The following is a 22,738-nucleotide window of genomic DNA, read 5'->3' on the forward strand; positions in this document are numbered from 1 at the left end:
CAAAGGAAGAAAGGTAAGGCTGGTAAGTGTCACTGCAGGCCGACTTAATAAGGCACAGCACAGACAAGGCAGGCTCTTGGTTCTTCTCTTTTTTTTTTTCAACCTTCCGAGCCAAAGTGATAGCTGCAGCTGCCGCGACGCTACCGCCCGAGAAACTAATCCACGTTCGCGCTTCCGCGAGCGGGAATGGCTCGGACCTAAGTTAGAGGAGCCTCCACCAGCGCCAAGGAAAAAAAAAAATGCGTGCTACTGGCCCGTGGCAAAAGCAAAGCTACTACAACCTCCAGCCACACACCCAGAGGGTCCCGAGGTACTGCCGCTTCCTGGGCCAAACATATCATGGAGGCCACCAGCACTTGAACACAGCTTCACCCCCGCGATAGCTCACAAGCTCCAGTGCGCCTCCAACCCAAAAGAAGCATACTCACATACAGAGGCTAGAGCCCATCAGTGCCGGTATATGCCGGTAAAAGCCAGTTGCTCAGTACCATGAGGCCCGAAGAACCCTTCATAAACTGTGGAGTCCTGATTTTTTTTTTAATAACCATGGGAAGAAGAAAAAATAGGGACTCAATCAAACCCTCTATCAATGGAGGGAGGATGAGGCAGGGACAAGGGGGGGCCCAAGTGTAACCTCTAAAGCCGGCACCGTTCAGCCGGACACCCCTGTCTCACTGAAGAGAAAATCTCAACAGGAGCAACTGAAATTTCCAGCCAGAATCCAGGAGCTATTGAAATAGCGACTTTCCCCTGCTGGGAGATAGAGCATACTAATGAGACAGGAGGATTGCCAGCCAATATAACCACCTGTTAATCAGTTTCTCTATCTCCACCTGCTGGTAGATGTGGGCTATTCTCATTGGTCTCTGGATTCATCTGCTGCTTTGCTAAGGAAAGGACTCCTTGCCACAGCAGGGGACCCAGAAACATCTTGCCCCTGCTTCTCCAATACAGGGGGAAGGTCACCTGAGGACACTGAGACGATGGAAGTGTTTCCTGCCGAGGTATGCACAGGCCAGCCGTGAATACCTTGCGTCTGGAGCACAATGAGCACTTTTTTCCTTTCAAAGTGTTAATTGTGCTGAAAACAGCCTTAGCTGCAAAAAAGTGGCTGTTAGATAAGAAAATACAGTAAAAACAGCAATTTTAAAGGGAAAGGAGGATTTTTTTTTTCAATCAGAACAGACTTAGCTCCGCCCACCCCCAAGCGTCAGCGAGGTCAGAGCCCGAACTCCCCCTTGAAAGGGGGGCGGAGCCAACGGCGCCCAGCACATGCTGACCTGAACACCGGCTGAAAAGCAGGCAGAAGGCAGAGAGGAGGTAGGAAGACCTTAGGAGAGAGACAGGAGGCAAAAGGCAGGGAATAAAAGCGATCCACAGCAGGGGCAGCGGCGAGAGTTAGCTCCGCCCACCCCCAAGCGTCAGCGAGGTCAGAGCCCGAACTCCCCCTTGAAAGGGGGCGGAGCCAACGGTGCCCAGCCGTTCGGCGCGCGGCGAAGGCGAGCGGTAAAGGCGCTCGCATTAGCGAGAGCGCCTTTGCGATGGGCCTTGCAAGGGACGAGTATCTACTATCAAGTATCTACTATCAAGAACACCGAGGAGGACTGAACGGTAAAGAAGCGACAAACACAGAAGGTAAGGAAGAGACAGACGCCAAGGAAACAAACCCACACATACAATCAAGGTGAGGTAGAGCGGAGACAGCACACACAAAAGACACAGCAAGGCAAGCAACATAAGGAAGCAGCAGGCAAGGAACACAAGCACACACGAGGGAAGCAAGAAATGGAAGCCCAAGGAAGTCAGAAGGTGAGCTTTCCGGTCTTCTGTATCGGCTGCAATATGTATGACTACCTCCCTTCGGGGATCCAGGCATACATTTGCAATCGATGCATGGAGATGGATAGCTTGAAATGTCAGGTAAGACTATTGGAAGGAACAGTGATGGAACTCGAAGACAGAATCCGAGCACAGGAGAAGATTCTAGTGGAGTACAGCCCAAACGACGAGGTCAAGGAACTAGAAATGTTCATAGAGGAAGCTCATCAGCACCACGTAGAGATCCCAGGGCTGGAAAACTGTACTCAAGAAACCCATGTGAGGAGAGAAGACACCCATGCAAACACAGAAGAAACCGAAGACGAGGTAGGAGACAACCGCACACCAGGAGGAATAGTGAGAGCACAGGAAGACATCCCCCCACCCAAAGAACAGGAAACAATTTCAAGAGTATCAGTGGAGGAAGAAGACTGGCCCTACTCCAAGGACGTGGACCTACGCCCCCCAAGGAACTCCCGAATAAAGAAGATGGGGATCATCGTAGGCGACTCCATTATACGACATGTGGACAGCCACACCGCAGGAGGAAGAGAGGACAGAGTCGTCACCTGTCTGCCTGGAGCAAGAGTGAAGGATGTGACCAACAGGATCTCCAGGATCATAGATGGCGCAGGGGGAGAGGACACTGCTGTGCTTATCCACGTGGGAACAAATGATGTGAGCGGGCGGAAGTATGACAGGGAAGAGCTGAAGGGCCAGCTCCGCTCACTCGGAAGACAACTGAAGATCAGGGAGGTGAGGGTGGCCTTCTCTGAGATCCTCCCAGTACCAAGAGCGGATGGAAAGAGACAAGGGGAATTGCAAGTAATCAACGCCTGGATGAGACGATGGTGCGAAGAAGAAGGCTTCGACTTCGTGCGCAACTGGACGGCGTTCTGGGGAAAAAGCAAGTACTACAGAAGGGACGGACTACACCTCAACAAGGAAGGAGCACGAGTTTTGGCAGGCAACATGAAGAAGGCAATCGAGAAGGCTTTAAACTGAAAGATAGGGGAAAGCCGACAGTCAACCACCGGTCGATGGCACGGATAGCAGGATGCTCCGACGAAGAAGCCAAGGACTACTACTCCTACACAAGAGAAGACGACCCCACAGCCAATAAGGGAGAAAAAGCAGGAAGGGACAACTCAGACACAGGAGAGGACGACCACACAGCAAACAAGGGTGATAACACAGGAGCAGTAAAGGATACCGTATTTGAAACTATAGGGACGGCCAAGAGTAGAAGGTCCAAAAAGGTAACACAAAGGGAATTTAGATGTATGTATACGAATGCTAGAAGTCTAGGTAACAAAATGGGGGAACTAGAGACAATAGCGAGACATGACATATTGGATATCATTGGCATAACAGAAACATGGTGGAATGAAGAAAACAAATGGGACACAGTACTACAGGGATACAAACTGTATAGAAGAGATCGAGTAGGGCAGAAAGGTGGAGGTATTGCTCTATATGTTAAGGAGGGAATAGATTCTGTTGAAATGGTTACAACAGAAATGAAAGAGAAGCTTGAGTCACTCTGGATCAAAATTCCTGGTCAATATGGTGCAGATATGAAAATTGGCCTTTACTATCGTCCCCCAGGACAGGCGGAGGAAACTGACTCAGAAATGATGGAGGAAATCAAACAAGAATGCAAGACGGGCAATGTAATTATATTGGGAGACTTCAATTTCCCAGGGATAGACTGGAAACTAGCAACCTCCAACTGCGGCAAGGAGGCCAAGTTCCTGGAGGTGCTAGGGGATTGCTTCCTGGAACAAATGGTAAAAGAGCCGACAAGAGGCAACGCCACCTTGGACTTGGTCCTAAATGGCCTCACGGGACCGATAACAGAAGTGGAAGTCGTGGTTCCACTGGGAACGAGTGATCACAATGTAATCAACTTTAAACTTGACATTGGGAAAGGGAAACATGCCAAAACCTTAACCACCACCTTAAACTTTAAAAAGGGTAAATACGATCGCATGAGGGCCATGGTAGAAAAACGACTAGAGAAGATGGTGGACAAGCTTGAAACGGTAGATCAGGCATGGTCCCTACTGAAAAATACTATCACAGAAGCACAAGATCTCTACATTCCGAGGATTTCCAAAGATCGGAGAACAAAGAGCAAAAGAGAACCGGCATGGCTTACCATACAGGTGAAGGAAGCCATAAAAGAAAAGAAAGACTCTTTCAAAAAATGGAAATGCATAAAGACAACCGAAGCCTGGAACAAACATAAAGATGATCAGAAGAAATGTCACAAGGCGGTGAGGGATGCCAAACAGGATTATGAGGAAAAAATAGCCCAGGAGGCCAAAAACTTCAAGCCCTTCTTTAGATACGTGAAAGGGAAAAAACCTGCAAAAGAGGCAGTGGGACCCCTGGACGACCAGGGAAGAAAAGGGTACATCAAGGAAGATAAACAAATCGCAGACAAACTAAATTCCTTCTTTGCGTCTGTCTTTACGAAGGAAGACACCTCAACAATACCTGAAGCAGAGAAAGTGTTTCCAGGAGAAATAGAGGACAGCCTCACCACAGTTGAAGTGGACTTAGACCAGATATACTATCAGATCGACAAACTTAAAAGTGACAAATCCCCTGGACCGGATGGAATTCACCCGAGAGTCTTAAAGGAATTGAAGGTTGAAATCGGAGAGTTATTGCACAAACTTGCAAACCTGACAATCAGAACTGGACAGATACCGGACGACTGGAGGATAGCGAATGTCACGCCAATTTTCAAAAAAGGATCGAGAGGGGAACCGGGCAACTATAGGCCTGTGAGTCTTACGTCGGTCCCCGGCAAGATGGTTGAAGCACTGATCAAGGATAGCATAGTCCGGCACTTGGACGCACACGACTTGATGAAACCCAGTCAACATGGATTCAGGAAAGGGAAATCATGTTTGACGAATTTACTCCAATTTTTTGAGACCGTAAACGAGCAAATTGATAGTGGGAAGCCTGTGGACATAATATACTTGGACTTCCAGAAAGCGTTCGACAAAGTTCCACACGAAAGACTTCTCAGGAAACTACAAAGCCATGGCATAGAGGGAGATATACAAAGATGGATAGGCAAATGGCTGGAAAACCGAAAGCAGACTGTGGGCATAAATGGGAAGTTCTCCGACTGGGAGAAAGTGACTAGTGGTGTACCCCAGGGCTTGGTACTTGGGCCGATCCTTTTTAATATTTATATCAATGACCTGGAGGAAGGAACATCCAGTGAGATCATCAAGTTTGCAGACGATACAAAACTATGCCGGGCGATCAGATCGCAGGAGGATAGAGAGAAACTCCAGAGCGACTTGTGTCGGTTAGAAACATGGGCGGAGAAATGGCAGATGAAGTTCAATGTGGAGAAATGCAAGGTAATGCATTTAGGCAATAAAAATAAGGAATACGAGTATACAATGTCAGGTGCAACTCTGGGGAAGAGTGAACAAGAAAGGGACCTGGGTGTACTGATAGATAGGACCCTGAAGCCGTCGGCACAATGCGCGGCAGCGGCAAAGAAGGCAAATAGAATGTTGGGCATGATAAAGAAAGGAATCTCGAGTAGATCGGAGAAAGTTATAATGCCGCTTTATAGGGCAATGGTCAGACCACACTTGGAATACTGCGTCCAACATTGGTCTCCCTACCTAAAGAAGGATATAAAACTGCTGGAGAGGGTGCAGAGACGAGCAACAAAACTGGTGAAGGGTATGGAGAGACTGGAATATGAGGATAGACTTATAACACTAGGATTGTTCTCCCTTGAGAAAAGGAGAATGCGTGGGGATATGATCGAGACCTTCAAAATACTGAAAGGAATCGACAAAATAGAGCAGAGATTATTTACACTGTCCAATTTGACACGGACTAGAGGACATGGAATGAAGCTAAGGGGGGACAGGTTCAGGACTAATGTCAGGAAGTTCTGCTTCACTCAGAGAGTGGTTGACACCTGGAATGCCCTCCCAGAGGAGATTATTGCGGAATCGACCGTCCTAGGCTTCAAGAGCAAACTAGATGCATATCTCCTTAAGAGAGGCATATAAAGATATGGTGGACTATAAATTACGCCAGGTGTACACCTGGCGGGGCCTCCGCGTGTGCGGATCGCCGGACTTGATGGACCGAAGGTCTGATCCGGAGATGGCAGTTCTTATGTTCTTATGACTCCACGGCTCTCAAAGCTGGAGGCCTGACCAACTACGGGGTCAGGCTGCCGGCTGAGGCACCTCTAAAAAAATTAGGGGAGATGGAGGAAGGGAGTAGAGAGTTGCGCGGGGACAGAAATCCCACCCGTCCCCACCCGTCCCCGCCAAAGTCCCACCCGTCCCCTTGAGGAATCCCACCCGTCCCCGTGAGGAATCCCTCCGTCCCCACCCGTCCCCGCGAGGAATCCCCTCCGTCCCCGCCCGTCCCTATAAACTTCAGAAATAGTTATTTCATTTAATTATGCTACTGAATTAAAGGCTCTGGTAGAAACCCATTTACAAATAAGCAAAAAGACTTTATTAATTTGAAAATATTAATTGGGAAGAATACATACTTTGCAAACGAGCCTCTAATGTTTATAAATTTTTATCGAATTAGTATATCTGGCTATATATAATAAAGTGAGTTTTTCCCAAGGACCAGGTATCAATAGTGCAACCCAGGTGAAAGTATTAATTCACCCTTGCTTCCTTGTGTGAAATAAGCTTTTCAATAGATTGTTTTTGCCCTCAGAGATGCCACCAGAAGATCACCATATCATATCTTCTGGCTTTATGCACCCAATCGTCATTGGGTCAATATATAGTATGTGTCTAAATTTCTTATTTGTTTTTCAGTTATTTTAGTCTTAAAACAATAAATACTTTAAAGGAGTATTTCATAAATAGAATACTTAGCTGGCTGGTGGTTGGTGACTAACAAGGGATTAATGAGCCAACATGTTTCACCCTTAGAGGGGGTTTCCTCAGGGCTACTATCCCTTTTTCTGTCAATTGTTCACGACATGACCACCCAGTGATTTTCACTGGGTGGTCATGTTTAAGCCCTTTGTTTAAGCCCTCCCTCCCCTCCGACGTCAGCGCTGACGTCGGGAAGACTTCCGTTCGGCTCTGTGCTGCAAGCAGAGAAGGTAGGGAGAAGAAGAGCCGCGCGACTGAGTACATCCAGCCCCGCAGGAACCTCACGACCCTCGGAGGCGTCCCCACGGGATCCCCGCGACCCTAGGGGGCGTCCCCACGGGATCCCCGTGACCCAAAGGGGGAACCCGCGGGATGCCCGCGGGTCCCCCGTCGTCCCCGTTCAGCTCTCTAGAAGGGAGTGAGGGACCCAGCATGAGAGCCGCCGGCTTTAACACCCCCAAGGTCAGATGGATCCATCAAACAGGACCCGTCTAAGCTCTGTCCGGTCAAAAAGGGAACCCAGGAGTCCGAAACAAATTCCAACAGCACTAAGAGGGGAGGCAAATTAGTCTTACCACCTTCTGGAGACTGAGATAGACTGGATTGGTAGTGGGGAGTCTATCCTAATATATAAGTTTTGGTCTCAGTCTCCACCTGCTGGTCACAGTGAGGTATAAACCATTTGTAAGAACTATACCAGTCTAGCAGGTGATACAGAATGTGCATTTTATAGAGGTGCACACACGGACAGTCTAGGCAGAGTATGGGTGAGACTCATAGGTGCATAACTTGTAGAATATTGTAAGTTACGCATGAAATCTCTTGACACTTAAGCACAAACATTTACACCACCTCTATGGCTAGCTTAATTGCTCTAGAAAATAAATACCTGCTAAGTGCCCAGTTATAGAATTACCCACTAAGTGCAGTTTGCATTAATGCATGTCTGTGCATCTACAGACATTAGATCTGGCCCTTAGATTTCTTCTGTGCTCTGTAATTCACTAGAGCTACCAAAAAAAGGTATGAGCTAAATCCAAATAAATAACAGACTGGTTGCTTAGATCTACAGTTCTTTACATTATTATGAAGATCAATATAAAACAAGGTAGGGGGTAAGGAACAGGGTGTTGAACTGAGGATGAAATCGTTCTCTTGGGTCCCACAAAATGGTTTGGCAAGACTGGCATGAGCTGCAACTCCAGTAAGTGGAGCCTAAAGACAGTGCTGGGTGAAATACCAAAGACAGACAATATAATCATGAATTGATAATGAGTGTGACTGTTGGGCAGTTCATTTACTATGTCATCATTTACTAGGTTTATTATGTATTGGATAGCAGGGCACTTATAAGGAAGCAAATAAAAGCTGTTCAGGCAAAGGAATTATGACCCATAAGCTTCTATAGCTTAAAACACCTGCAGTGGACAGGGATAACTGCAAAGACTGGATGGGTCTGTGAACCAACAGATCTTTTACCATCCACTGATGTTACTATGATTTTCTGTTATTCTACTCTGTAGTAGTTATTCAAGTGTATTTAGCATTTCAAAGCAGATCCTGAATGGGTAAAAGTAAGGGAAACCACTGATCTGCATCAAAAGAAATTTATCTTAGAGAAAAGAAATATACAAGGTTAAATTAAAAAGTAAAGGTAAAATACATTTAACAGCTTTAATAGAAGTAACTGTGAGCAACTGAACACATCACTTTTCCATATAGTCCCTAGGCAAGACGACACATTTGTTGTATCTTTCAACTAGCTTCTACATTCCTGCAGAGAAGTTTTTCAGCTGCTCCCAAAGCCAGGTGAGCACTGCTTTTTTTACTTCATCATCAGAGGTGAATCTGCAACCTTGCAGCGTCTCCTTCAGTGGACTGAAGATGAGATAATCACTAGGTGCCAGATGCTGGCTGTAAGGAGGATATGAAAGAAGTTTGAACCCAAACTGTTGACTGTCTCTTCTGTCACTGCTGCTGTATGAGGACTTGCATTGTCACAGTGCAGCAAGACTGTTGTGGATAACATTCCTCTTCTTTTGCTGTGAATAGCAGGTTTAAGTTCATTTTGTAGCAATGCACAGTAACTTTCACTGTTCGTCCGTGCTACGTCTACACGAGTAAATATCAGATGGTGAATTTCCACAGGTTTCACTCCCTCTGCCCAAAGAAAGCACACTATTGCATGTTCTTCAATGATGCAATCTTGCAATGGAGCATCCATGTTTCTGACCTCATGGCTACACACAACTAAAAGCCGAGTGTTGCACTGTACATGTACATCACTTTGTCTACCTTTGTCTACCTCTCACAAACACAACCTCGGAAAATCGATCAGGGTCTACCACTCCTCCATCCCTATTATATTACCTTACAATATGTCTGGTAATGAATTTTGGATTTGGATTTATCTCATGCCTTTTCAGTTGTAGCTCAATATAAGTTGCAATTAGGTACAGTTGGTATTTTCCTGTTCCTTGAGGGCTTACAGTCTGTTTGCACATGAGGCAATGGAGGGTTAAGTGACTTGTCCAAGATCTCAAGGAGTTGCAGCAGTGGCGTACCAAGGGGGTGGGGGGAACGCCCCGGGTGCCAGCCATGAGGGGGGTGTTCCCGGCCTGGAAGTCATGATCCGGGAACTTCCCTTCCCATGGCTCGGTGCCAAGGCTTTGGATAGTCCCCATGGCCCAGCATGTTCCAAGCCTTCTCTCCCTTTACCTTCCGTGAAGCTGAAAAAACTGCCGGTCTTGACAGTGATTCAGCTATGTCGCCTGCGGCTCCCCTTCTGCTTTCCGTGTCTGCCAATGACGCAACTTCCTGATTCCGCCCGGGTGGATTGCAGCAGAGGCAAACGCGGAAAGCAGGAAGGGGAGCCGCGGGCAACGTAGCTGAATCACTGCCGAGGCTGGCAGTTTTTTCAGCTTCATGGAAGGTAAAGGGAGAGAAGGCTTGGAACATGCTGGGCCACAGGGACTATCCAGAGCCTTGGCACTGGGCCATAAGAAGGAAAGTTCCCGGACCATGACTCCTAGGCACCTGGGGGAAACATTACTAAAAATATTTTTTTTACATGGGGGGGGGGGTGTCAAAAAACAATGGGCCCCGGTACGCCTCTGAGTTGCAGTGAGATTTGATCCCTGGCTTCTCTGATTCCCAGATTGATGCTCTAAGCCAGGAGTCCCCAAAGTCACTCCTTGAGGGCCAAATCCAGTCGGGTTTTCAGGATTTCCCCAATGAATATGCATGATATCTATGTGCATGCACTGCTTTCAATGCATATTCATTGGGGAAATCCTGAAAACCCGAATGGATTCGGCCCTCAAGGAGGGACTTTGCGGACCCCTGCTCTAAGCATTAGTTACAACTAATACAGGTAAAACATATCCAAATATGTTCAGAAACTCAGCAATAAACTAAAGATCAGCAGATGTGAATCATTTTATGGCAGCCATTTAATGACAGAATTTCTGTTACAGTGCTGATGAACACCACTGTCCACATGGCCAACTAGAAGGTGCTGATTGGGAGCCAAGTCTTTAAAATACTTGCATACCCATATATTTCCAGAATACTACAAATACTGTTTTATTTTATATGTTGTATTGTTTTTTGTGTGCATTATTTTGATTTTTTGGCACATAATTCTGGAGTGTATTCAGGTTTCATATTACTATCAGTAACAGGGGTACCGGGGGGGGGGGGGGGAGGGGGAGGGGAGACAGCTTCTGTAACTGCACCAGAGCCAAACAGTGAGGGATAGGTTCCTTGTTGCAATCAAAAGTGTCCCACTATTCCTTTCCTGCTGACATACGTATTGCCACCACCCCAAGAGCTGTAACTTGATCTGTTTTGCCTATATCTCACCTTAGCCCTGCCTACTTTAGCCTCCCCCAAACAGCTAAGTCACAGACAACCTATGAAGGTTCCTATCCTGTGAGAATCGAGCAGACAACAGACTATCCTAATGGTTCATGTGTTCTGATTATCAATTAAACTAAGTTGATATACAAAAATCCACTGGCATGGTCTGCTGCATTATTTCAACCTCACTTATTGTACTTACAATATCTCGACTTGCATCTGGGAGATGCAAGCCATCCACAGACTCCTGAATAGTTTCCTCTGATATAAGTTTTGAAACACCGAACAGCTTGATTTTGGATTTGGTGTTTCTTGTGCTGCTGTTTAAAATCCCAATTGCCACCTCATTGTACGCATCAATCTTCTTATTTGTGATCATTTTCCTATTGTCACTCAGAAGAGGTTCATATACGGGATCTAAATAAACAAAAAAACAAATAAAAAGACAGATAAAAATAAGTTATTCCAAATTACCCCTATCAATTGAAATTCAGGTCGTGAACAATTAAAAAATAAATCTAGGACGGGGATGTATTAGTATAGTTTTTGATATAAAGTATTTAGTATCAAGGAATTCATTATTCCCTTTTTTCCTAACAGGGACTACAATTCAAATTTTATTGTTTGGTTTATTTTCTTATGCATATGTTTATCATTTGTTTATGTATATATTATGAATTTATTGCTTTTTTCTTTCCTTGAATTTTTCTTTTTAGAATGTGTCACAAAATTACTTATAAAAAAAAGTCTTTGAGTTTTCTTTATTTTAATACCAGAGGTCAAACAATTGGAGAGTTAAAATATGACTTGAATTGTGCAGTTAATAAATATTAGAAAATAAATAAATATAAATGTATGGCTGTAAGTGAAAAGAAGGAATACAACTAATGGAATGCCATGATACAAGGGTAAAAATAATATTGATAGGGTTGAACTATAGGTTAAGGACAGCATAAAGTTAAAAAAAGATAAAAATTCTGCAGGAAACAAAATACAATGTGGAATCTTTACAGACAGAAATGTCATGCATGAAGGGAAAGAGCATATGGTGGGATTATACTATAGTCCACCTGAAGGGGATGAAGAAACAGTGAAATGCTAACAGAAATTAAGAAGGTTAATAAATTTGATAACACAATAATAGGAGACTGTAGTTACCAACAATCCAATACAAAATTTTCTCCATGTGTTGAATCTTACCCCTTTTATAAAACCATAGTGTAGTTTCTAGTGCCAGCAACGGTGGTAACAGCTCCAACACAGAAGAGCTCTAACTTTTTTTGCCTTTCCATCCCTTAATCATTTTGTTTGCCTTTACCCAGTTCTGCTGTATCACGAAAAGCAACTGCACACAATACTCAATGTGCAGGTTTCTGCCACAATCCACCTAGGCGGAAAAAGGAAGTTGCGTCATTGGCAGACACGGAAAGCAGGAAGGGGAGCTGCGGGTGATGTAGCTGAATCACTGCCGAGGCCGGCAGTTTTTTCAGCTTCACGGAAGGTAAAGGGCCATCAGACAGGAGAGAAGGCTGGGAACATGCTGGGCCACGTGGACTACCCAGAGCCTTGGGACTGGGCCGTGAGTAAGGAAGTTCCAGGCCGGGAACACCCCCCTCATGGCTTGCACCCAGGGCGGACTGCCCCCCCCACCCCTTGGTACGCCACTGACTGGGACCGGTACTAAATAACATTTATAAATGATCTAGAAATTGGAATGACAAGTAACATAGTAAATGACGGCAGATAAAGTCCTGAATAGTCCATCCAGTCTGCCGAACCATACATGCTACATAAATTAATCATTTAATTTAAATGGTCCTTTTTCTTAGATTTTTCTGGGTCAGAAACACAGAGCCCTGCCCGTTAGTGTGCTTAGGTTCCATCTACTGGAGACTCCGTCAAAGCTCACTCTAGCCCATCTTAACCATCTCAGCCATCGAAGCCTTCCACAGCCCGTCCTCAACTGAATGTCCATATACAAGACCCAGACCTTAGTTCCTTCAATGTATACCCATTATTTTCTGATTAGAGATCCTCTGTGTTCATCCCACGCTTGTTTAAACTCTGTCACCGTTTTCTTCTCCACCACCTCCCTCAGGAGCGCATTCCACGCATCAACTACCCTCTCCGTAAAGAAGAATTTCCTAACATTACTCTTGAGTCTACCACCCCACAACCTCAAATTGTGCCCTCTGGTTTTGCCGTCTTCCTTTCTCTGGAATAGATTTTGTTCTACCGATCGAGTACAAGCAATGGCTTCACTCATGTCTCTCTCAATAATAGACTACGGACTTTCCCTCCAGGAAATTGTCCAAACATTTCTTAAAATCAGATACGTTAATACCTTTCAAGTATTTGAACGTCTGAATCATATCTCCCCTATTTCTCCTTTCCTCTAGGGCAGGGGTGTCAAAGTCCCTCCTCGAGGGCCACAATCCAGTTGGGCTTTCAGGATTTCCCCAATGAATATGCATGAGATCCTGAAGACCCAACTGGATTGCGGCCCTTGAGGACCGACTTTGACACCTGTGCTCTAGGGCAGGGGTGCCCACACTTTTTGGGCTTGCGAACTACTTTTAAAATGACCAAGTCAAAATGATCTACCAACAATAAAATTTTTAAAAAACACAAAGCACACTGTACGCATAGAAAATGTTAATTATCATTCCTATTCCAGGGTTTTTCAAAGAGGTCAAAGCAGATGACTCTATGCACTATCACCTCAGTAACAACCATACAAAAATAGACAAATATACCCCCTCCCTTTTTACTAAACCACGATAGCAGTTTTTACCGCAGGGAGCTGCGCTAAATGCCCAGCGCTGCTCTCGACGCTCATAGGCTCCCTGTGCTAAAAAACCGCTATTGCAGTTTAGTAAAAGGGGACCACAGTGTAAAATATAGACAGCAGATATAAATTCAGACACATTTTGATCACTAAATTTAAAATCAAATCATTTTTCCTACCTTGTTGACTGGTGATTTCATGAGTCTTTGGTTGCACTTTCTTCTTATGACTGTGCATCCAATCTTTCTTCCCTTCTTTCAGCCTGTATGCTTCCTCTCCTCCAGACCTCATTCCCTCCCCCAACTTTTTCTTCCTCTCTCCCTGCCCTTTCTTTCTCTCTGCCTCCCTTTCTTTTTTTTCTGTTTCTCTTCTTTCCTTTTGTCTCCCTGCCTGCCCTTTTTCTTTCTTTCTCCCTGCCCTCCCCCAAGCCACTGCCATCGGGGACCAGGACCCAAACTGCCATCAGGGACCAGGACCCTAACCGCCACCAATAACAGGCCCGAAAGCCGACGCCAATAACAGGCCCGAAAGCCGCCGCCGCCCCAACCTCTCCCTGCTTCGACCGACCAGCATCACGATCGAGCTGTTGGGGGAAATGCTGCTGGGTCCTGCCTTCGCGGAAACAGAAAGTAGGCAGGACCCGGCAGCAAGAAGAGGAAATGCTTAATTAACATGTCTCCCGCCTTAGCCCGTAGCGAATGCTTGCTTCAGGGCTCTCAACATGTGCGTGCCGCTTCCCTTCTTCCCCCCCCCCCCACCCGGACATAACTTCCGGTTTCGGAGGGAAGAGAAGAGAAGCCGGCACGCACACTTTAGAGCTCGGAGCATAAGTTCGCTACGGGCTGAAATCTCCAAGCCGGTTTTTTTTTTAATGTTCAGCAGCGGCGGCAGCAGCTAAAAGGCCCTAGGGAGAACACCGAGGAAGGCTGATCGGCCTGGTAGATCAGGACGGCAACACTAGTCTATCATGGAGCCCGGGATGGGCTCCGCGATCGACTCACGTTGCCTTCCTGAGCTACCGGTCAATCGCGATCGACGTATTGGGCACCCCTGCTCTAGGGTATACATATTCAGGGCTTCCAGCCTCTCTTCATACATCTTATGGCACAAACCTCCTACCATTTTCGTCGCCTTCCTCTGGACCGCGTCAAGTCTTCCTATGTCCTCTGCCAGATACATTTTCCAAAATTGAACACAATACTCCAAGTGGGGTCTCACCTTCTTTCTTCTACTGGTAACTCTCTATAACTTCTACTCTCTCTATACAGCCTAGCATCCTTCTGGAAACAGCCTCCGCCTTGTTGCACTGTTTCTTTGCCTTTAGATCTTCAGACACTATCACCCCAAGGTCCCAATTGTATTAAAATTTGATTGAAAGCCTATCTGTGCATACCAGCCTCTCACTTCTCAGCACATATGACTCCTTCTGATTTCTAATCCCCAAATGCACTTCTTTGCATTGAATTTTGCAGATCCTTTTTCATGTTTTCCACTCCCTCCTCAGCGTCTACTCTGTTACAAATCTTGATATCATCCATAAAAAGGGAAACTTTTCCTTCAAACTTTTGGCAATGTCACTCACAAAACATATTGAACAGGATCGGCCACAGCACCAATCCCTGAGAGACTCCACTACTCATCTTTCCCTCCTCCGAGCAAATTTCATTAACCACCCTCTGGCGTCTGGTGAACAGCTTCTAATCGAGTTCATCACTTTGGGTCCTAACTTTAGCCCTTCAAGCTTGTTCAAGAGCCTTCTATGAGGAGTTGTCAAAGAAATCTAAGTAAATTACATCTAGCATATGCTCTTGATCCAATTCTCTGGTCACCCAATCAAAATTTCAATCAGATTCGTTTGGCACGATTTACCTTTAGTAAAACAGTGTTGCCTTGGATCCTATCACCCATTAGATTCTGGGAATTTCACTATCCTTTCTTTCAGCAACACTTCCATTATTTTTCCAATAACCGAAGTGAGGCTTACCAGTCTATAGTTTCCCGCTTCATCTCTGCAACCACTTTTGTGAATTGGCACTACATCCGCTCTTCTCCAATCCCCAGGAACCACACCCGTCTCCAAAGATTTGTTAAACAAATCTTTAATAGGACCCGTCAGAACCTCTCTGAGCTCCCTCAATATCCTGGGATGAATCCAGTCCAGTCCTATCGCTTTGTCCACCTTCAATTTTTCAAGTTGCTCATAAAAACTTTCTTCTATGAATGGCACGGTATCTACTCCATTTTCGTGTGTAACTTTGCTAGACAATCTCAGTCCTTCTCCAAGATCTTCTTCCATGAATACAGCACAGAAGTATTTGTTTAACATGTTTGCTTTTTCCTCATCACTCTCCACATATCGATATATATAATCTTTTAGTCCCGCAATTCCATTTTTCATCTTCTTCCTTTCACTAATATATCTGAAAAAGTTTTTGTCTCCCTAAAGTGCATCACTTTGCATTTGTCCATCTTAGATGTAAGGCTTGATTCTGGCCTTACAATGAAGTTGAAAGTAACCAAGACCATACAAGTATGATTTGCACAAATGCACTTGTTACATCGATTAAAACCAATGCTAGCGCCATATGATTTCTGTACTGTAGTTCAGACTATGGTTTTATCGAGGCTTGATTACTGCAATGCTCTGTACCTTGGAATAGCAAGGTGTAGGGCACAGCAGGTTATACAAAATGCAGCAGCAAGATAATGGGATTGTCTAAATATGACCACATTTCGCCACAATTGCAATGGTTACCAGTCGCTTTCAGAGTACAATATAATGATCTGCCATCAATTCTTGAATGGAAATATTCCAGAATTGTTTAAAAATATGCTTAGTTATACACCAAACAGATCATTACTTTCTGAGAATCTACCATATTTCCTCGAAAATAAGCCAGTGTCTTATATTAATTTTAGGCCCAAAAAAGGCACTTGGTCTTATTTTCGGGGTATACACATGATCATCTCTCCCTTCCTCTCCTTCACCCCAATTCTTCCTCTTTCCTTTCTCTCCCCCTCATGTGCATCTTTCCTCCCCTCCCTCGCGCAGTAGGACCCTTGCCCAGCTTCCATTCCCTCCCTCCCGTCCCTTATGCAGCAGGACCCTTGCCCAGCTTCTATCTTATCCTCTCTCCCATCCCTCGTGCAGGTGGACCCTTACCCAGCTTTCCTTCCCTCCCCTCTCTCCCCTCCTTTGTGCAGCAAAACCCTTGAGCGAGCACCGCCCCCCCAGCCACATCCCCATCCTTCCCACCCTCCCATCGGAACCCTGCCGCGAGCCCTACTTACCTCCCTAAGCAGCGTCGGGCTGGCAGCACTCTAAACAGGCTGCTTCAGCCTTGTCCGCCTATGAATTCACTCTGCAGTGTTACTGATGAATTCATGGGAGGACAAGGTCGAAACAGCCTGTTGAGTGCTGCCGGCCCAACGCTGCTTAGGGAAGTAAGTAATGCTCACAGCGGGGTTCCGATGGGAGGGTGGGAAGGATGGGGATTCAGCTGCGTGGCGGGTGCGGGTGCTCTGGGGGTGGGGGTGCTCACTCAAAGGTTCTGCTGCACAAGGGATGGGAGGGAAGGGAAACTGCTGGCGAATCCCAGGACTAGGGCTTATATTAAGACCTACCCTGCAAAGTCTGTTAGGGCTTATTTGGGGGGTAGGTCTTATTTTCGGGGAAACACGGTAGCTTTACTAAGGATGAATGTGAATCCAAGGCTTTTTGAGACTGGTAAATGACTTTTTGTTGTACAGGAGTTAAAATATGGAACGCCCTTGTGGGCCAAATACAAAATTGCCGTGAAAAAGGCATGTTTAGGAAATTGCTCAAGATGCAATTATTTGTAGATGCCTTTTTCTAGACAATAATTTTCCTCTCTGGCAAAGCTGATGAACTATTCGTGATCTTCTTTTAATATAAGCCATGGTATTAGTTTGTAGATATGATTTCTGAGGATTGTTTGTATGCCTATTTTATTGTGGGGTTTTTTTAAATTATGTATGTAAATTATGTAAACTGCAAATTTAATCACCTCACTCATTGTTCCAATTTCCAGATCATTTATAAGTTAAACCGCACTGGTCCCAGTACAGATCCCTGCGGTACTCCACTATTTACCCTCCTCTATTGAGAAAAATGGTAATTTATTGCTACCCTCGCTTTTTCAATCTAATAACCAATTTCTAATCCACAACTGAACATTGCCTCTTATCTCATGACTCTTTAATTTTCTCAGGAGCCTCTCATTAAGAACTCTGTCAAAAGCTTTCTGACAATCTAGATACACTACACCAACTGGCTCACCTTTAACCACATGTTTATTCACACCTTCAAGGAAGTCAAGCAAATTGGTGAGGCAAGATCTTCCTTGGCTGAACCCATGCTGACTGTCCCATTAAATCATGTTTGTCTACGTGTTTCACAAATTTCCCCCCTTTTATGAAACCATGTTAGGCTTTTTTTTTTTTTTTAAATTATCGATCGTGATGGTAAAAACTCCAACCATCATAGAAATTCTATGAGTGTTTTACCGCTGCAGCCGGTGATAAAAAAAGTCTAAAGCGGCTTCATAAAAGGGGCCTTTATTTTTTATAATTGTTTCCACATTTTGCCCGGCACTAAAGTCAGGCTTACTGTTCTGTAGTTTCCTGGATCTCCCCTAGAAACCTTTTTAAAAATCAGCGAAACTTTGGCCACACCCCAATTTTCAGGTACTACAGACAATTTTAGCGATAGGTTACGGTCAGCAGTTTCATGTCTGAGTTCTTTCAATACACTGGAATGTATACCATTTGGTCCAGGTGATTTATCACTTTTTAACTTGTCAATTTGGCTTGGTACATCTTCCAGATTCACCAAAATTTTAGTTCCCCTGCATCATCACCCTTGAAAATCAGGTACATCTCTTACATCTTCTTCCATAAAGACCAAAGCAAAGAATTCATTCTATCTCTACACTATGGCTTTATCCTACAGATTCCCTCACAGGTTTTCTGCTTCTGATGAACCTAAAAAAACTGTTACTACTGTGTTTCCCTGAAAATAAGCCCTAATATGATTTTTGGATCTGTACTTTTGGAGTAGGTCCTAATATAAGCCCAAAAATAAGCCCTAGTTGGATCAACCCCCGAAGCACCTCCCAAATGTTCCCAACATGCTTTCTCCCCCACCTTCTCCCTCATGCAGCATCTTTCCTCCCCTCTCACCCATCCCCTTGCACATCTTTCCATTCCTCCTTCCCATCCGGTACAGCAGAACCTAGCCAACCCTCCCTTCATGAGGCCGACATACCTCCGCTTCCAAACAGCGGAGGCAGCAGCATTGAATAGGCTGCTTTGCGGCCTTCCAGGCTGGGGCCTTCCCTGTGCCGCCATGTCACTGATGACATCAGTGATGCAGCAGAAGGAAGGCCCTGGCGGGAAAGGCCGCAAAGCAGCCTGTTCAGTGCTGCCGTCACTGCTGTTTGGAATGGAGGTATGTGGGCCTCGCGGTGGGAGGGCCGTTGGGGTTCTGCTGCATGGGGGGATGGGAGGGAGAGATGGAAAGATGCTGTGCAGGGGGATGGGTTGAAGGTGTCATCAGTGTTCTGCTGCACAGGGGGTGGATTGGCGGGATTGTTGGGGTTCTGATGCACAGGGGGAATGGCTTCATATTATCTGTTCCACAAAGATCTCAAGACATTTTTATTTCAGAAATGTTATGATATCCGAAATTCAGTTTGCTTAAAGGATGATCTGTAATTTGTTTATTTGTTAACCATTTAAAGCTCTATTTTATAGCGAAGATGTGGCATACAAGAACAATTAGATCTAATGCAACATAATGAAATTGCTTTCGGGGTTCTGCTGAATGGGGGGGATGGGAGGGAAAGATGTTGCACAAGGGGATGGGTGAGAGATGATCGTTGTACACAAAAATAAATAATAAGACATCGCATGAAAATAAGCCCTATTTCATTTTCTTTGGACCCAAAATTAATATTCTTGGGGAAACACAGTATGAGTTTTTGCCTCTTTGGAAATTTTCTCTTCATATTCTTTCTTAGCTTTCTTTATCAATGCTTTGCATCTACTTGCCAGAGCTTATGCTTCTTCTTATTTTCGTCATTTGGATCCTTTCTCTATTTTTTAAAGGATGATTTTTTTTTTTTGCTCTAATAGCCTCTTTCACTCCTCTATTTAACCATGCCAGCTCTCATTTTCTCTTCTTTCCACCTTTGTTAATATGTGGACTACATCTGGTCTGGGCTTCCACAATAGTATTTTTAAATAACATCCACACCTGGTTTACAGTCCAAACCTTTGCCACCAATCCTTTTAGTTTATTTTCAACCATTTTCTTTATTTTATGATAGTCACCCTTTTGAAAATAAAATGCCATGACAGTAGTTTTCTTTAACGATGTCATTCCATATATCAGCTCAAATTTTGATCATTCCTAGGTGAGACCTCACCTTGAGTACTACACTCAGTTCTGGGTGCCATATCTCAAGAAAAAGATATAGAATTAAGAAATGTTCAAAGAGTGACTAAAATGAAAAAGGTGATGGAATCTCTCCCACAAGAGGAAAGGCTAAAGAGGTTAGGGCTCTTCAGCTTAGAAAAGAGATGGCTTATTTGGGGGGGAGGGGTATATGACTGAGGTCTACAAAATCCTTAGTACCGTGTTTCCACAAAAATAAGACACTGTCTCATATTAATTTTGGGCCAAAAAAAGGCACTAGGTCTTATTTTTTTGATGTATAATGATCATCTCTCCCTTCCTCTCCTCCACCCCAGTTCTTCCTATTCCTTTCTCTCCCCCACATGTGAATCTTCCCTCCCCTGTCACCCATCCTCTTGTATCTTTCTATCCCTCCCTCCCATCCCTTGTGCAGCAGAACCCTTGCAGCTTCTATCTCTCCCTCCCATCCCTTGCAGCTTCTATCCCTCCCTTCCTCACCTCCCCCGTGTAGTATCATTCTATCCTCCTTATTTCTTAGCGTTGCTAGAGATATTTTCCCTGACGCAGCGAGGAGGTAGTGTATCCCGTGAAACGCAGGCTGTGACAGATGTTTAAAAGTTACAAGCAACGGCCTTTGTTTTCTACAGCAGGAGATATGTACTCTAAGCTTTACAAGCAGAAATGAATTAAAGTTTACAGCACAAATGCACTTTCCAATACAGCACTTTAAAGCACCAGTGCACTTCTTCAAGATAAGTACTTTTTTATGTCGGTTCTGTGTTCCAAAATGAATTGTTAGGTGATTGAATAGTGAATTTAGAATGAATTAGAAGATTTACATCAAATTAATTTTATGAAATTTTTTTTTTTTTAAGAAAAAGGAATGAATTAAAGTATTGTAGTATTAACTGAATTTAAAAGGTAGGCAGGATGGGTTCAAGCCAGTGATGTAAGCAGGAGTAAGAGAACAATTTGGTTTGTCTCTTTTAAGAGATAGGTATTGATTCCACAGTCTTAGACTGGTTCTCAAAATTCTTACGATCTCGCTCATATACTGTTAATATGAACGGCACCATGTCATCCTCTTGGAAGCCTTTATGCGGAGTCCCACAGGGCTCACCTTTATCACCTATACTTTTCATCATCTAAATGACTACTTTGAAACTTTTCCGTTTATCCCTCTGTGAAACACTATTTACGTATGAAGACGACATCTTTGTTCTCCTTGAGATTGACTCGAACCTCACTAACTTCGTTGGGAATATAATAGAATGTATAATGAAACTTTAGTCTTGGGCCCTCACTATACAAATGAAACTAAACGAGTCCAAAACAAAGTTATTTTGGCTTGGCCCAAAATTAGAGCAGCTACCTTCGTCCATTCTGTTGCCTTCAGGATCCTCACTACAGATTGAATTCTCAAGTAAAGTTCTGGGTGTCATTATAGATTCAACACTTTCATTCACCGACCATCTTAATTCTCTGGTAAAAAAATGTTTTTTTAGTCTCCATATGTTGAGGAAAGTGAGATCCTGTTTCCATCATCAACACTTTGCTGTACTTGTTCAATCAATCATCCTCTTGAGGCTGGATTATTGTAATTTGTTCTATTTAGGCTTGACCAAGAAAAGCTTTCAGAGACTTCAACTGATCCAGAATACTGCTGCTAAGCTGATCTTTGCAAAAAGTAAATTTGATCATGTCTCTCCCCTCATGCAAAAACTTCACTGGCTTCCTATAATTTCCAGGGTTTATTTTAAATGTGCCTGCTTAACATTTAAGATCTTGTATGGCATCCTTCCTCGTTTAATTCCCCCGTCTTGGACTTCTGTATGATCTGACATTAACAGATCTACTCAAAAATTTAAATTGTCCTTTCCTACGCTGGAAGGCGTTACTTACATTGGCAAATTAGGGAAGTCTCTACTTTTCAAAATTACTGAGCTGTGAAATAGAGAATGACAAAGTGACAAAATTCATCACCGTTCCCGTTCCCGTCCCCGCGGATAACCGCGGAAAACCATCTTCATGTCATTCTTTAAGGAGAGAGGGAAGAATCAGAGTATGAATGGCCACAACCACTGACCCGCAAGCTTTGCTTTGAAGAATGCTGAAGTAGAAGGATTGAGATTGAAATAGACACTAGAAAATGACATGGGATTATTTCCCGCGGTTATCCGCGGGGACGGGAACGGTGATGAATTTTCTCACCGTGTCATTCTCTGCTGTGAAATGACTTTCCTATTTATCTGCGCGATCTGGATTCTTTCCAATCATTTCAAAAACATCTGAAAACTTGGCTATTTTCAAAGTTATAAATTCCGCTCCTCTCCATACTATTCCAATTCCATATTGTATCTGTTCACCTTTCTAATTTTCTTGTAAACCGTGCCGAGCTCTACTGTTGTAGAGAAGATATGGTATATAAGCCTAAGGTTTAGTTTAGAGAAAACCCGGGATGGGTGTAACTCCATGATCTGAGGCTTGTACACTCATTAATAAAATCCTTTCAGTATCATTTTGATTATTGGTGGTTTATATATTTGATTTCATCTAATAGAAACTCATATCTTAAAAGAAAAGTAGAAATAGCATATAAATATGTTCTTGCATAGCAAAAAAACAGAATGAGTGAGGTATATAAAAGAAAATGTGATACTGAAACAAGCTGACCTAGCCATACAGTGGAAGATAAAATCATGTATCAACCAAAAGTTGAAACAAGTTAACAAGGCCCTGCGTCAAGGACAAGAAAAAACTGAAGTAATAATCAATGCAACTAAAATCTCATTACATTGCTAAAAAAACAAGAATGGGTGGGACATATAAAAGGAATATAATACTTAAGGAAAAGGAAAGTGGAATGAAATAAAAATGGTGTGTGAGATGAAATCATATATAAGCCGATTACATTGTGGACAAAACCGT

At 44.1% G+C, this 22,738-nt stretch overlaps 1 protein-coding gene across 1 annotated transcript in view; it reads right to left on the reverse strand.

Moving 5' to 3' along the window:
* The window catches only part of CASD1 (CAS1 domain containing 1), a 239,267-nt gene that overhangs the window by 138,026 nt on the left and 78,503 nt on the right, over nucleotides 1–22,738 (reverse strand). Inside the window, exon 8 of the mRNA XM_033931105.1 lies at nucleotides 10,786–11,000. Coding sequence (XP_033786996.1) covers nucleotides 10,786–11,000 — 215 coding nt within the window. The remainder of the gene's footprint in view (nucleotides 1–10,785; nucleotides 11,001–22,738) is intronic.

The sequence above is a fragment of the Geotrypetes seraphini genome, chromosome 2, assembly GCF_902459505.1.
Source record: "Geotrypetes seraphini chromosome 2, aGeoSer1.1, whole genome shotgun sequence".
In the NCBI taxonomy this organism is placed as follows: Eukaryota; Metazoa; Chordata; class Amphibia; order Gymnophiona; family Dermophiidae; genus Geotrypetes; species Geotrypetes seraphini.